The sequence below is a fragment of the Cydia pomonella genome, chromosome 2 (genome assembly GCF_033807575.1).
Source record: "Cydia pomonella isolate Wapato2018A chromosome 2, ilCydPomo1, whole genome shotgun sequence".
NCBI classification, from domain to species: Eukaryota; Metazoa; Arthropoda; class Insecta; order Lepidoptera; family Tortricidae; genus Cydia; species Cydia pomonella.
Genome location: NC_084704.1, coordinates 5,718,658 through 5,734,729, shown reverse-complemented (window position 1 = coordinate 5,734,729; position 16,072 = coordinate 5,718,658). Strand labels below are relative to the sequence as shown.

Sequence of the window (16,072 nt, the reverse complement as noted above, 5' to 3'; positions counted from 1 at the left end):
GTTAAATTAATATGTGACCGCGGCCGGAAAAACGTCTGACTTTGTCACTTGCCATAAGAACGAGATATACAAATACCAGACAAGGCGTCCTTATGGCAAACGACAAAGTGGGGCATTTTGCCGGCCGCGGTCACATATTATCATTTCTCCAGTACCTAAAGGTTGTCGGGAAGAAATTGCTCTGTAGCGATACGAGTATGACCGCCTGTTGTTTACTCTCTTTCTTTATGTAATTCCTTGTTTTATTTTGAGGCTGTGCAATAACGAGGATTTGTACTGTATTGTATTGTTTGAATGAGGCGATAGACCAACGAACCAGTGTATTTAAGTCATTAAGTTTTTTTTTTATATAACTCTTTATCTCTTGTATACAAATACATAACAGCAATTTCGGCGGAGCCCCCTAATCACCCGTAGTTGGCAAGCAATTGTAACACTCCTGACCTCACTGACGCAACGGCGACAGAAAATAGCAATCACTTAAACTAAGCCATTAACGCCACTATTGTGTTCATTTCGACACTCAAATTATCACCTGCGATTAACTGATTACTTTTGTAAGCCCTGTGAATCCGTTTAAAATTAAAACGTCTATTTTTCTTTTAAGACGCAATGGACTTATGGTGTTCTTTATCAGTAAGCAGACAATGGGATGGGATACATACTTCATTGGAATCGTCTAATACCATCTCATCATCATTCGCTTGTCCTTGCCAAGAGGCCTTTCCTTTGCCCATATCTCTCTGTTGTTCGTCATCATACACCTGCTTTCTTTTCATATCTTGTCTCACACAATCCATCCACCTTTTCCTTGGTCTTCCTTGCGTCTTACATCCCTCCACTTTGATTTCCTTTCGCGTCACATAACTTTCATCGCGCTCACGCTAGGCAATTTGATCTTAGCTTTTCAGTTATGGGTGCAACTTTCAGGCTTCCTTTAGATACTCATTCCTTATTTTATCCATTGTCGTCACGCCACACGTCCATTTCAACATTCTCATTAGGAGATTAAAGTTTCCAAGCTTATTTGGCCTGATAATCTTTCCTTATGTTCCACTGATATAGAAAAGAAATGCGTCAATGCAAATATTATTTGTTTTTCTTATCTAGACCAAACGGTGTGCGTCAAACCACTATTTTGTTATTTTGAAAAGATAAATTTCATCTACGCGTCTTCTATATATTAAAGGAATACTTGCCTAAAGAACCCGGGTGCCGGTATCCACACCGGAATGTCAAACACAAAAATTTTGAGCCTCTACACTAAATCCATAACTGAAGTCTTTTCTTCCAAACAGCACGTTCATTTGCTCTGAGTATGCGACCCACTGCCCCAACCATAGGCATATTTTACAATGAACCGGTAGCATAGAATACATTACCATAAAGATTTATGAGGATTGTAGTAATTAAAATATTCCACCTGTCATGGGATCTAATAGTGTTGTTCAAGAAACCATAAACAAATCGATAAAGTTTGAAAGTTTTCACGCATAATTTAATAAAGAGCTTTCGACCTAGAAAGCTCGTTTAAAAAGGAAGTAGGTAACCATAACAAAATAAGCCATCTTATTCTCTACTTTCTTAGATACAGCAGTGACCGAAAATGTAAATGTTCAACTATTTCATCTCCGTATAAAGTCTGTACCTACCTAGGTAACCATGGCTAATAATTGTTTATACTTGGCCCCTTGTTTTTGAACCCGTCAAACATCTTGTAGGCGCCACACCGTTTAGGTCAATTTTATAAATAGATACTCAAAAATTGAACGGTGTTTTTGTGCAAAAAATTGCCCGATTAACGTATATGACACTAACCAAATGATCATGACTAAGCTGGTAAACAATAATAAAACTATGTATACCTCTTAGACTTAAATGGACCGGGATATAACCGTGATTACCTTTTATATTGTTTTTATGGAGCTCCCGATATTTCGACGCAGTTACATGCGTCTTGTTCACGGGTAACTGGAGATAGCAGATGGGTGTCAAAGTTGTGTAGACCGCGAACCCGTGAACAAGATGCATGTAACTGCGTCGAAATATCGGGAGCCCCATAAAAACAATATAAAAGGTAATCACGGTTTATATCCCGGTCAATTTAAGTCTAGTGAAACCGTGAATCATTCACAACTGTTATGTATACCTCTTGTTATTTTGAACATAATAACCGGATACGAACACAGTGTGTCAAAATGTCACATAGGTATCTAACGTGTCGACAACGACTCATCTTCGTACTTAGCGACTAAACACTTATAACTGATACCCGGCAGGGGTTGAGGACCCGTCACATGTCACACTGTCGTATACGTATTGTATCGTCCGTCACTTAAGGACTGAGTAACCGCCAAACATTGTCAGGCTAGTCACGTAATAGGTATAGCTGTTTGTATCAGACAGACATGTTTGTGACAGACGAGCTAAAAGGATTCGTTTCTTCGTTTTTTTACCATCTTAAACTAACAAGGATATTCTAAGAGCGCGACCTGGTTATTTTTTTATTAAATTGAACTACTAACAAACTGCGTTAACACGTTACTTGTATCATAAATCTTACATTTATTTTAAGGAAAGCGTTAAATCTGCAAAAAAAATGCCTTAAAAAACTTTTACTTCAAATAGGTGTTCATAAAAGTAAACAGTACAATACATCACTAAAAATATTTAATTTAATTTTGAGTCTGAATCTTGTAGTTTTATGAAGAAAATATAAAGAAGGTATATGAAACTTTTTATCTTCTTTTTGGCCGTCAGAAAACAGTATCCATATTGAAGAAAAATGTCGAAAAACCCAAATTACCAAAGAACTACAATCTACACCATGGTACATATTTTCCCATATTTACTTTACCTTGTTAATAAATTCCTAAGAGCGCACTCGTTTCTCGCTACAGTCGCTTCACTGCGAGGCCGTCTCGGGAATAAAACTGTGAGGTCAATTCAAACTTAACGTTTGAGATATCAAAATGATACTGCATCTAAATGATGTCAGTCGCGCGTACATTTCGCTCGTACTTGCCCGTACATGTATTGGCGCGAGTAACTGACATCACTTACATAACATTTTGAACTCACAATGTAAGTTTTGAATTGGCCTCTTTGAGTCAGTGCGACGCAGGTGCTTCACCCCCGTTATTTTTGCGCTCGGTACTTACGTAGCGTTGTCTTACAGTAAGAGACAGGTTTTTGTATGTGCTTATCGTGTCATAAACATGACAATAATGCACTATATTGACAACAGAGAGGGCAATGGTAGGTACTACTAAATACGTCACTAAGATGGACACATTTAATTATTCAACTCTATTAAAGTTAAAATATATGTGTGTAACCATATACGTACGTATATGGATCCGTGTGCAGTATACCTGAGGCTCTGGGACAAGTGGGACACAATACATATTATATTTAACAGAGTAGAGGATTGTCAAATATACGTATCAAATAGTGTGGATATCTGAGACCACGAAAGTCTACTATTTGCCAAGCTGAGTGCTCGCCATTTTTATTTCGCCTTCCAAACATTACGCATATGTATACATCCCTACTATACTCGTATATACCTACTATCGCTAATATAATATAAATAAATAAATAACTCTGTCTGTCTGTTACCTCTTCAAACCGCAAAACCAATTGAGATGAAAGGAAGGACATATGATAGTTAATAGTCGCGGGTAGAAACTTGTAGCCAATAAGTGTGATAATTTTATTCTCACCCCAAAATATAAACCACACGCTTCCACTTAGTTTTTAGCTTATATTGTGTCCTACTGCTGAGCAAAGGCCTCTCCTGTCTTCCGCCACTTGTCACGGCTTGGTGCCTGCTCCCGCCAGTCGCCAGAAAATGAGTACAGGTCGCCATCTCCTTTTTAGCCTGCCTCTGCCTCGAGTGATCTGTGGTGCCCATTCGGTCGCTATTTTAGCCCATCTGTCCGGGTGCATCTGACAGATGTGTCCCGCCCCATCCCACTTGAGCTTGAGTCTGAACTTACTGGAAAATAAATCTCCGTAACTTGTTAGTATGCTATCTCTCCAATCCGAATCCTTGTCAGACGTACTAGACGCAGACGTCGTCTTAAATTAGAGATCCTTGTGCGGCGTCTATTTATACGCCGCCCTGAACCCAGGACACCGTCGCGACTCATCTGACTAATGGTGACAACTTTACCACAGTCCAACTATCAGAGTATAATGACTCTATCTCAAACTCTATGAACCTGTATTTTTAACCTGGTTCGTTAAAAAAAATGATATAAATAAAAATTATTTATAAAATTAAACTAATAATAAATAAAGCCATAAAACCTTTTTATTAAACATATTATTTTATTTGTCATACACCGCAATGCAGGAATCGTTAACATTTACGCGCGTTATTATGCTAAACAGTACCCCTAGTGTAAATAAATTCGATTTCGAAACGTGACGTACGCGTTTGCGTTTAGTCTCATTTTGTATTGGATTTAGAAAGAGCGCGCCAAGCGGGGCGTTTTGGAAACTCAAAATCCTATACAAAATGAGACTTAACGCAAACGCGTTCGTCACGTTATGATGTCGATTAAATTTACACTAGGGGTACTGAATATCATACACTATTCAGACGAAAGTGGAGGACTAACGCGAAATCGTCTTTTCATATAAGCGTAGTACTCATTTTCCTCTCTGGGTATTAACATTATTGAAAATATTTTAACACACTTTGTTATATACACAACAACAATAAACAATATACAACAAATTATGTAAAAATATATATTTTTAATTATGTACAAATTGGGACTATCTTTGTATGTAGAAACGGCCATCCCCTTTTCTCTTAATATTTTAGGTAGTCTATCCAAAATTATATATATATATATATATATATATATATATATCTATTTTTTTTAGGCAACAATTTATTTATAATGTCTTATTGTGTATCGTATCTCGTATGTGCTTAAAAACGGATCGGATTCGTAGAACTAGGACGTGTACATATACATTTAAGTAGACCGAAAAGCAATATTATACTACTATGACCCCTATTAATCGTTAGGTCTTTTTATCTTTAGGTACTGTTATTCGATTTAATTTCTGGAAGAATCAGGCGTTCCTTTAAATGTAGGTACGTGCTTATCAAAATACTCCTTACGTTGTTCATACTTGTGTTAGCGGTGAATCACCAGTCTTATTTACATAAAGTAAAGGCCATTGCCCTAAAAGGCATAAAAATAAGGCAAAGGAAAATTCTTCCTAATTTCACTTTTAATACTGGCAACCATACTTACGGAGCAAGTAATTATGATTTATTGTCTCTTATTTATATTTATATTTAGTTGATGTGTAAAGTTGCTAGCCTAATTAAAATCCATATATATAAATGGTTGCGAGTTTACATTGTTTAACAAACAACATAATATCCGAGTTACAAGTAGTCGTTGTATGAATTAATTTTTTTAGCGCTTCATTACTATTTATTACTTTAAAGCATTGCAATACGAGTAAAAAAGGAACGTTGAAGGAAAGTTGTTTGGTTATTCTATTTTTTACGCCGCGTGAAAAACTCAACCGACGCTTTACTACGATTTACGAAAAACTGACTCTATGGCCAACTCTGCATACATTGTTAAAATTAAATTTTGACGACCGGTCTGACCTAGTGGATAGTGACCCTGCCTATAAAGCCGATGGTCCCGGGTTCAAATCGTGGTAAGGGCATTTATTTGTGTGATGAGCACGGATATTGGTTCCTGAGTCATGGGTGTTTTCTATGTATTTAAGTATTTATAAATTATTATATAAGTATATCGTTGTCTAAGTACCCACAACACAAGCCAAGCCTTATTGAGCTTACTGTGGGACTTTAGTCAATTTGTGTAATAATGTCCTATAATATTTATTTATTTATATGTAATTACTTTAATATTGTAATGTGAACGTGTGTAACTGTTGATAATAAGGATTTTTATGTTTTGGTTCCAATATGAATAAATGAAAGTTAATGTGGTGCAAAAGTAGTTTGATACTTACCGCGAAATATTTTTTTTATTTCTCCTGTTAAATTCTTGTTAAACGCAGATAAAGCTAAACAATGGTAGGTATTTGGCAATGGAATAATACAAACAAATAATTATCAGTACTATGAACACTGTCCTATTAAAAACAATAGGTATGTAGGTATTTGAAAATGGAGTAGATATTCAGTTCCCTTCAATGTATTTTTGCTACACGTTTTTTATAATTTTATAAGTGATCTTTTCTGAGAATCAAAAGGGAAGGGGTTCATGATGAGTTTCAAACAAATCTCGTAACACCTACACAAGTCAGCGCCCGTTATCACGTCATCATTCACGCCAGTCATGCTTATCACATGCGCCGGGTTCTGGACCAATGACACGACAACAACAAGCTGTTGACACCCCGCAACGTGTTGTGGAGCAGCATCACTGTTGCGACGTTACTGCTGCTGTTGACGCGGATGATATCACTGACAATTTTTTTGATAAATTTCGTAGTTGTTGTTTGTTTATTGCTGCGATTACAGATATAATGCACAATTGTTTTCCGTCGTATTTTTCGGAAACGTTCGCATTTGTCATACAGTTCAGTCAATGTCAGCCGAGACTGACTGAAATAGCAAGACACCTTCGTAAGTTTCCGGGAAAATACCATGGAAAATAATTATGCACTAAATCTATCCGTTGACGTATCCACTTTGAAACGATTGTTTCTTCGATACTACTCACCTTATGCGTTATCACTAACATAGAAGGGTAGCGTATGGGGATGGATAAATTCATTGACGTCTCAGAGATCAGATAGGTTAGAAGTACGAGATCTATTTTAGCGCGGATCTCCCGCCGCGCCTACAAATACGCTTGTCTTGTGTTGATGCTTGGGCGAGATTGTATAGAAAAATAGATTCTATATTATACCTATATATGGTACCTGAGTAGTTGCTTATAACTCCTATTTGAAATGAGTACCTAGGCACAAATATTAATTGATTGGTGTGCATGTAAAGAACTTCTAAATGTAAACATGGATATAAGTATAGTTGAACATTGTAAGTAATTAATATGAGGATTTAAGCGACCATTAACATTATTTATTCGGAGGAAACGACTTTTGCAACCGTTCAAAAATCTGTTTCTCACGCCCTAAATTTAGTTAAACGTTTATATCCGTGACATTTTTCTATTCACCATTTAAAACTGACCAACAATGTTACTTAGACAAAAATCAACGTACTTATCTAGAACATTGCACAAACGTGACAATTGTAAGTAAACTAAAATAAACGCTTATGAAATTCATAAAGATTGACAACGTGAAATTAATTAAATCAACATTTGGTGTAAGATTTAACGCCAACTAAGTAATGTGACCGTTCTAGAAACATGATGAAATAGTTGCCTGCTTATGAAAGATATATCATAAAAACAAATGGTGGTCGCAATATCGTTAAGTGTTAAAATTTATTACAATACGCTATGTCGTTTCCTAATGCGTTTCCTATGTTCCTTAAATAAATTTTAGCAGGTCACCAATAATGTTTGAATATGCTCCGACTACCTATACAGTTTTTGAGACATTGCACTCATGTGTAAGCAGATGTTGTAGATATGCTTCAGTAGTTGGGATACGATTAAGGAGGACTGGTTTTCGATCTTGATTTGGCATGGCACACGTCGTTACCAGTACATATACTGTACAGCAAGCGAATCTGAAATTATGGCAAGGAAATCACAAAAGAGACAGAGATACAAAATGCTCATATCCTCAGCACTAGTAACATGCGACATTTTAAATTCACAAAGTGGGCTTTACATCACTTGGAACTCCGTTGACTAAGGTTGTATACCTCCAAATAAGATTGTATGCCAAAACAACTTGAGTTATTGCTGATCAAGTTATCTAAAGAGTTATTTTTTACCTGAGCCACCTTATTCTAGGCCACTTAGCTCAATATCAGGCAAGCCAGACACACGTTTCTCACAACTATTTTTAAGTCCACGTACGTTGTTGAAATACGCTAGCCAGTTGTGCAACGAAAACTCGCGAACTGTGTTAATGTTGATCGCAGCAATCGGGACAACTGGACCAGTTGCTACTTTAAACTCACGTTAAACTCGCGTTAAACTCGATTAACGACAATGTTGTGGAAGCGACGGTTGAAGTAACTACCGGTTTGTATACTGGTACAGTTTTATGTCTTCCTATATTTCGAGTTATTACATAACTTACACTATACTTATGAAGTATGAAGCTCAAAAGTCAAATAATTAATTTGGGTAGTTTCATGAGAGCTTGTAACTTGTAAGTATATTTTTCTCAAACTTGCAATGAAATGTTGATATGACTTACTTCAAATTAGGTCCGGAAATACTACATATCATCAGGTGCGATGAGTGAAGCCTTACACACCTAGGCCTCAGCCTTACACACCTAGGCCTGTAAGGCAACCTTCTTTTGTTTTTAAACGTCAAATTATGGCACGTCTTGGCATTCAACCATAAAAAACCTATAAGCAAAATTCCGCCATTACGCTTTCTTTTTCTTTTTTGTGTTTGTTTATTATTATTTAAGGGTTTACTAAACGGGAAAAAAAGTTAGATTATTTTAAAAATATCTTTATAGGGCTGTATATTCTAAACCGTGCGTCGTAGCGCAAAAATAATCAAATTTTCGTTCCTCTTTTGATAACCCCCAAAGTAATATTTAAAAAACACAAAAAAGAAAATAAAGAAAAAAGAAATGAAAAAAAGCGTAATGGAGTGCGTCGTAGCGCCAAAATCATCACATTTTTATTTGCCCGCGCACTGAATAATCTATCACATTAAGACATGAAACAATCATCATCATCTAATTTTTATTATTATTTAATTACAAGTTTGAGAAAAGCACTATACAAATCTCGGCGAGAAACGGGCGGCCGCGTATCTCTATGCGACTTCGCTACGCTTGACCGTCTATAACTACTTATTGGCCTGCAACTCTTCGTTTCCCGGCCTCTATAGTAATGTACTATTTAATAAACAAAGGTAAAATGAGTTCCTTGTAATACAGGCTACAAGTATTCATGAAATACCCCTGATAACAGTTTATTTATTATTGATATCATTGCCTATTCACAGCACGTATGTTTTTATTACTTTTATTTAATTAAACTTACCTACTCTGCGCCACTATTCAGGAATATTAACTAATTAACAATTTAAAGATTTTATCAGCCACAACAATGTTCTGTATGCATTACACTAATTGATTACCATAAAACCGAAAGCGTCGTTAAAATGGGGTCGGCTTAATAGGTCGTGACGCAGGCCTCTCAGCACGCTCCGAAAAAGTGCAGCGTTTGAAATTAGAACGCTGACTGACGCTGATTGGTAGAGATTGCGTTTTGTTATTGCAATTAAAATGTCGACTTGTGTAGCAAAAATAAATTATTACAGTACATATGGGGCTACTTTATAGCACTAGTGCGAGAAGTAGCATATTATGTTACTGTGTCGAACATTTAAAGGGCCATATGTACTGTAAAACGTTGTACGATACATGTGCGAATAGGTAATTCGCAACTCGTGTCGATTTAAAACACTCCCTTCGGTCGTGTTTTAATTTATCGCCACTCGTTTCGAATTTCCTATTTTTCGCACTTGTATCGTAATGTACTATTTTAACATTAGTTAAAAATTGAATAATATCGAAAACAATGATCGAAAAGTGATGTTCATTGAATCACTTTTTTGGGCATAATTACAATAAAAGTTTAGCAAACCTAATTGTATTAAGGCTCCGTGCTTAAATTAAAAAACCGGGCAAGTGCGAGTCAGACTCGCACGCGAAGGGTTCCGTACCATTATTTATAAAAACGGCAAAAAATATATGTTTGTTGTATGGGAGCCCCCCTTAAATATTTATTTTATTGTATTTTTAGTATTTGTTGTTATAGCGGCAACAGAAATACATCATCTGTGAAAATTTCAACTGTATAGCTATCACGGTTCGTGAGATACAGCCTGGTGACAGACGGACGGACGGACGGACAGCGAAGTCTCAGTAATAGGGTCCCGTTTGACCCTTTGGGTACGGAACCCTAAAAATGAAAAGAAAACCCTGGTGCAGTGGTCTCTGTCCGTTAAGATGAAAATAGAAGTTATTACTAGTTAAGTGCACAAGAATGTTGAAAGGCCTGTTTTTACGACATTGTAAACAAGATAAAGTGAGTAAGTAAAGGTAAGCGTAAATATATAGATTGTTTACGAATGATGTTTGACAGCACCATTAACAGTTGAAAAGTAAGTCAAGACAGTTTTTATTCCGGAGAAAATGGATTGCAATTTAATCGAGTTTTGCAGTGCATTTTTAGTTTTTCCTTCTTCGTGTAGTATTTTTTGGCTGCACTTTTGGTGGGAAAGCAAGCATTACTGCTTCGAATATCTTGACAATGCAGACAAAGTGCAGTCCAGACTACGTGGACTTTCGCTCTCGTCTGGCGATACACTTTCACTCGTCATCGACCAATTAGGAGCTGATAACAGCAATGACTTGTTATCGACCGGTCAACGACGCAATGTAACTTGTCGGTATTATACTTTCTTGCATTTTAATAAATGTAACCAGAAATATAAAATATCTTACACTCTCAATTTATTTCGTGGTTTACTAGACTCCGCCCACGTTAAGTTCGGTTTACACCAACTTGGCACTATTGACAGTGACACCATAAGTACAGTCAGCATCAATAGTAGCGGATGAATCAACGCGCCAAAAATATTTGACACCCCTGATAACTTTTCCAAATATCGATAAATTCCTAAAATTCACATTCAAAAGTATATCTTTTACGGTCTTAGTTGTTCTATATTTAAGACATCACTTTTTGTTAAGCTGTTACAGAATGGTAGATACTTATGAAGCGTTATTTGATCCGCTACTTTTGATGTTGACTGTACATATTTCATTTAAGGGCCGATTTAGACGGCACGCGAACTCGCATGAGATTTTAGTTACATTGCGGACTATTGAGGTTACAACTAATTCGGCGACCGATCAAATACCGCAATGTAATGAAACTCGCGTGCGAGTTCTCGCACCGTGTAAATGAGCCCTAAAACTTGCGAGTGCGACGGATTATCGCGAGGTAAAGCTCTTTCCTCTATATGTCAAACAATAAGATAGCGCAATAAGTTATTTTTAGAAATTGTCACAATCGCAACCAAAATGTCGTAGCCCGTAATTCATGGCGCTTACGCGTCTGGGTTGCGAGATCAAGCTCCGCTTCTATGGTTTATTATCAAAACAACAAATCATAGCGCAAAATACTGGTTTTCTGTGCTGATCCTATACGAAGAAATAATAGTTCAATATATCAGCAGGGTGTATTTTGCCTTTGGACCCGGGTACGTCCTTAAACTACGGCTAAAAGAGAGGTATGGGCATTGTGAGTGTCTTCTCGCTTTGTGTGGTAGGGCACAGCACAGCGGATGTCATTCCAGATCTAGAGCAGAGCCCAACTGGGGAAGTACCTCCACCTTACAGAAAACCGCAGCCAAATAACACTAGACCCTACTCATAGTCTTGTGTTTCTGCCGGTGAGTAAGGCCAGAGCTCAACGAGGGGGGGGTTAGGGTCGGCAACGCGCATGTTACTCCTCTGGAGTTGCAGGCGTATATAGACTACGGAGACTGCTTACCATCAGGCAGGCCGTATGCTTGTTTGCCACCGACGTAGTATTAAAAAAAAGTGATTTTAAAACCATTTGCACTACAGGCTACGGGCATTTATAACTCTGCTCCCAAATGGTGTAACGTGATTCAATCGTAGATAGGAGTACCTTAAAGTTGTTTTCATATATTACCGTACAAAGTCAAATCAAATGAATTCCAACTCTCTCGGAAACACACACGGCTATAAAACTTCCCATTTGTGTAAGGTTTTGTCAAGGTAGCTTTCTCTATTCAAATCAATAGTTTTAGTGCGTTGATACAGTTCAGAGGCCCAATTAATCAAAACGTTTTCCTAATAACTGTTAACTGTGCAAAAGATGTAGGTTAGGAAGTTAATGGTATATGTGTATCTTAACCGAGACAAGTGGTTTCGGCTCATACTTATTAACTAACGTATTTTGTCGCACCACTATACAGGTATACCGCGCATACCGGTTCTGGTCAGTTTGGGTTGTTAGCAAAGAATACAGTTGTTAGTTCAGGCTCCGTAAGACGGGCTTGAGACTGTGCAAACTGGCGAGGTATTCCACATTATTTTAGGATACCTCTTAAATGAGTGACATTGAAGATATTGTTATATGGCCGAGATATCAAGAACTTGGCGATATCTAGAGTCCAAGCTAACTCTGCACAGACTTGAACAGAACAACATGAGGCAGTATAATTATAAACGTCAGTCGATACCGTAGTTCACAATCGTTTTAATTAATGCAAAAATATCGATATTTTCATAGAAATTAAACATTAATGATGATAATAGATAATATAGTTTGTCATTGGAAATAACGTGCAGTTGCAGAGTTAGCTTGGTCCGACTCAACTCTTCAGTGTCCAAACAAAGCATTTCGAAAAGTTAAACTTCATAGTTGATAGTAGTTCGCATCGCTGGTTTTTGCAAACATAAATAGCTATGTCACAGCCGTCACAGGCTGTCATAAAAACAAATTATATTTGCCTGCTGACAGCAATAATAAGGGTGGCGATAGATCACGTATTAATCCGGCTGGAACACTTCTTTCTACCTGTGCTCTCGGATATGTTATCTTATCAACTTTCACTGTTTTTTTCTCTGGTGTGTGTATTGTGCATTCTACATAAAATGTTTCTAAACATGGCTTTATCGCTTCCGTTGCGTGCGGTTGCAATAAGAATTCGATATAGGGACGCGTTGGAGGTTCTGCCACCTTGTGGCCTGAATCGGAAACATTCACATTACATTGACCTTCACGCTAAAGCAAGTGCTGCCACGTACTCGCACTCTAATAATTCTAGATTATATATTTCAAATATACCATAATCTAGCTCTGCTGCTTTTCCGAAAACTCACATGACAACCGCATTAAGAATTTCTCTTCAATTTCCTCATCAGTGATCACCAGCCTTATATCAGCCATCAGATAAGTTGGCTATCTCGCAGCCGTCACTTTGTGTTGTCCACGATTCTGTCAGTTACCGATCTATCCTACAGATTGTAGAGATGTCTCAAGGCCATTATGTGTACGCGATATTCCACCTTATTGACTGATACTATTTGTTCTAGAATAGAGTGGACTTGCGACAGGTTTACTGTGAGTGTCCCTCGATAAGATCGTGCCCACGGTCGCCCCACGCTCGCACCCCGGCTTCGACACGTTTTGCCAGTCTGTTTTCTAGGAAAGGTTGTAAAAGTGTCGCATATAATAACACATGATCAACATCATTTCATTTTCAACTGGTCCTTTAACTATTGAAGATATGATGGGGAAATTTTAGGGTCGTGTAGGTGGATTTAAGTCTTTTGCACTATTCACATAATACTTGAATATCTAAGTATGCTTTCCGCTCCTCTAAGATTTTCTGGATGAGTTTTCTCCTTAGCGACAAGACCGCTTGTTGTTGTTGTTGTTTCTAGTAATTTATAGCTTGAGTTTTACATTGTATCTTTCTGTGTGTTATAATATTTGTAAGTAGGTATTGATAACTTTCTAATACGTCGTAAAACTTGCGAATGAATGTGTACCCTTTTCCCACAAATGTTCTGTTAAACATGACGGGGTTATGATTATATTTTTATAACTTGTTTGTTTGTTTCTAAATATGAATTCATGATTCGACTTCGTCACTATGCATACCTCAATGGCTGTTAACAGTTTGTATGGCGTTATAAATTAAATAAATAAATAATAAATATTATAGGACATTATTACACAAATTGACTAAGTCCCACAGTAAGCTCAATAAGGCTTGTGTTGAGGGTACTTAGACAACGATATATATAATATATAAATATTTATAAATACTTAAATACATAGAAAACACCCATGACTCAGGAACAAATATCCATGCTCATCACACGAATAAATGCCCTTACCAGGATTTGAACCCGGGACCATCAGCTTCGTAGGCAGGGTCACTACCCACTAGGCCAAACCGGTCGTCAAAAAAAAAATTAAGTCGGTCCATACATAATATCTTTATCGAACCAAGTTCTTATCGATGTTGTGGTTTTTAATTAGAGAAAATATCGTTTGTAGATCTTAGTTAAATTATTAAACAAACTTTACAGATAACACTTTGTGAAAGACGGTTCACAAGTGAGTTTATAATTTAATTAACCATTAAATTAACATTTACAATTTCTTGACAACATCATTAAGAATATTTCCATCAAAATGTTTGTGTACCTATTATCAAATAAGTAAGCTGTAGTTTAAAAGAGAAAGCATAATTGAACAGTATCGTTTCTTCCGTTCCAGTTATCGGAGCATCAACATCATGCACCCGTCGTTATCTGCGGAGAGGAGATCATCGCGCGTTATATAAACCTCGATTCCAAGAACATTATCTGAAGCGGACTCTTCAATAAGTGACAGTGTTTCGTGTTATCGTGCTACAGTACAACTCTGTGTTTATTTCACACTCTACATTCGATATTTTAAAATTAGAAAAAAAAAGTCAGCAGTTCTGGAACAGTGGAAACAAAAGTGCTTAAATAAATAAATAGAGAATTCGAATTCTCAAGCCGCGTTGACACGCGCTAGTGACTGGAACTAGTAGTGGACAGTTTAGTAGTTGAAAATGGCCGGCACTGGTGGTGAGATCTGGCTTCAGTGGTTCGCGTGCTGCTACCAGCCCGCCGCGCAGGCGCAGCGGACGCGCCGGAGAATAGACCGCTCCATGATCGGAGCCCCCACAAACTTCCAGCACACAGGACACATAGGTATGTATTGCAATAGTATTATTAACATAACATCTTCTTCTAATTAATTGTTGATCTAGCCAGATCACGTTGATAAGATCTACAGTCAAATTCATCCAAACAATTTAAAACCATAAAGTTTACAGGCGTCTTTTAGTAGGGTACTTACGATACATTGTTAATAAAATGAGACTGCTTAGTTCACTGCAATCATTGGTTTTCCTGCAACATTCTTGCCATTTGCAATTAACATGTACTTTACGATCATTGAAACGATGCGACTATTGAAGTTCGAAGTGGTCGGCTAACTGCAGCAATTTTGCAATTCATGTGCATAATATATACATTCGGTACGTCTGAAGTGGATCCATTTATACTTTTACAGCATACAATAGTGGTTAAACTTGATACCACTTGATGTTTCTCATCGGGCGAAAGTGGGTTCACGCAACGTGCTATAATAAAAATAAAGCCGGCGCTCCGTTTCCAATAGCAAGTTCCATTTTCTGGTCCTCTTACAGAAAACCATATCAAGTGTGTTCTGTGGGTCCTTTATTCGTTAGCGAATGGTCAACACGTACGGTAATGTCTTTACGCCCCATTGGATTTACATATTTGAAATATATTTTTTCTACTATCATATGCGATTACCGATTTTAAAATGATTTATTAGAAAACATGTAGGCACATTTAAAAACACTCCGTTGCATTACGGTTTAAAGGACAACATTACGTATACCTATGTCTTAATAGACACCTAACGTACTTTGCTGTATGTCCTTATGGCGTGTTGAGGATAAACTCTTCTGTCAGTTTATTACATATACCTACCTACACACCAGCCTATCATAACTCCGAGAGATAAGCAAATTTAACATCTGGCAGAACATTATTAATTACTTCACAGAACATTCCCGTGGACACTTGAATGGGATTACTCCGGTAATAATGTCAAGTGACGTAGATAGAACTAGTGCAGGAGGTTGGAGATAATAGCACAATAGAATTGATATCCATAATGCCACTTGATGTAATCTACGACACAATCGAGTAGTCGATAAGTTCCTGTCTGTCAATCGATTGAGTCGAAAACGGAGTGACCTTCCAGAAACCCAAAGTGAACGACCTGTACAAATAAAGCGAGAAAAGCTTTCACGTGTCAAAGTCCTTG

General features: G+C 37.2%; 1 protein-coding gene across 2 annotated transcripts in view; it reads left to right on the top strand.

The window, feature by feature from the left end:
- The window catches only part of LOC133532068 (CDC42 small effector protein homolog), a 51,779-nt gene that overhangs the window by 17,527 nt on the left and 18,180 nt on the right, over positions 1-16,072 (top strand). For both annotated transcript variants that reach the window (XM_061870562.1, XM_061870571.1), the window contains exon 2: positions 14,459-14,922. In XM_061870562.1, the coding sequence (XP_061726546.1) occupies positions 14,781-14,922 (142 nt within the window). In that variant the 5' untranslated portion in view covers positions 14,459-14,780. The remainder of the gene's footprint in view (positions 1-14,458; positions 14,923-16,072) is intronic.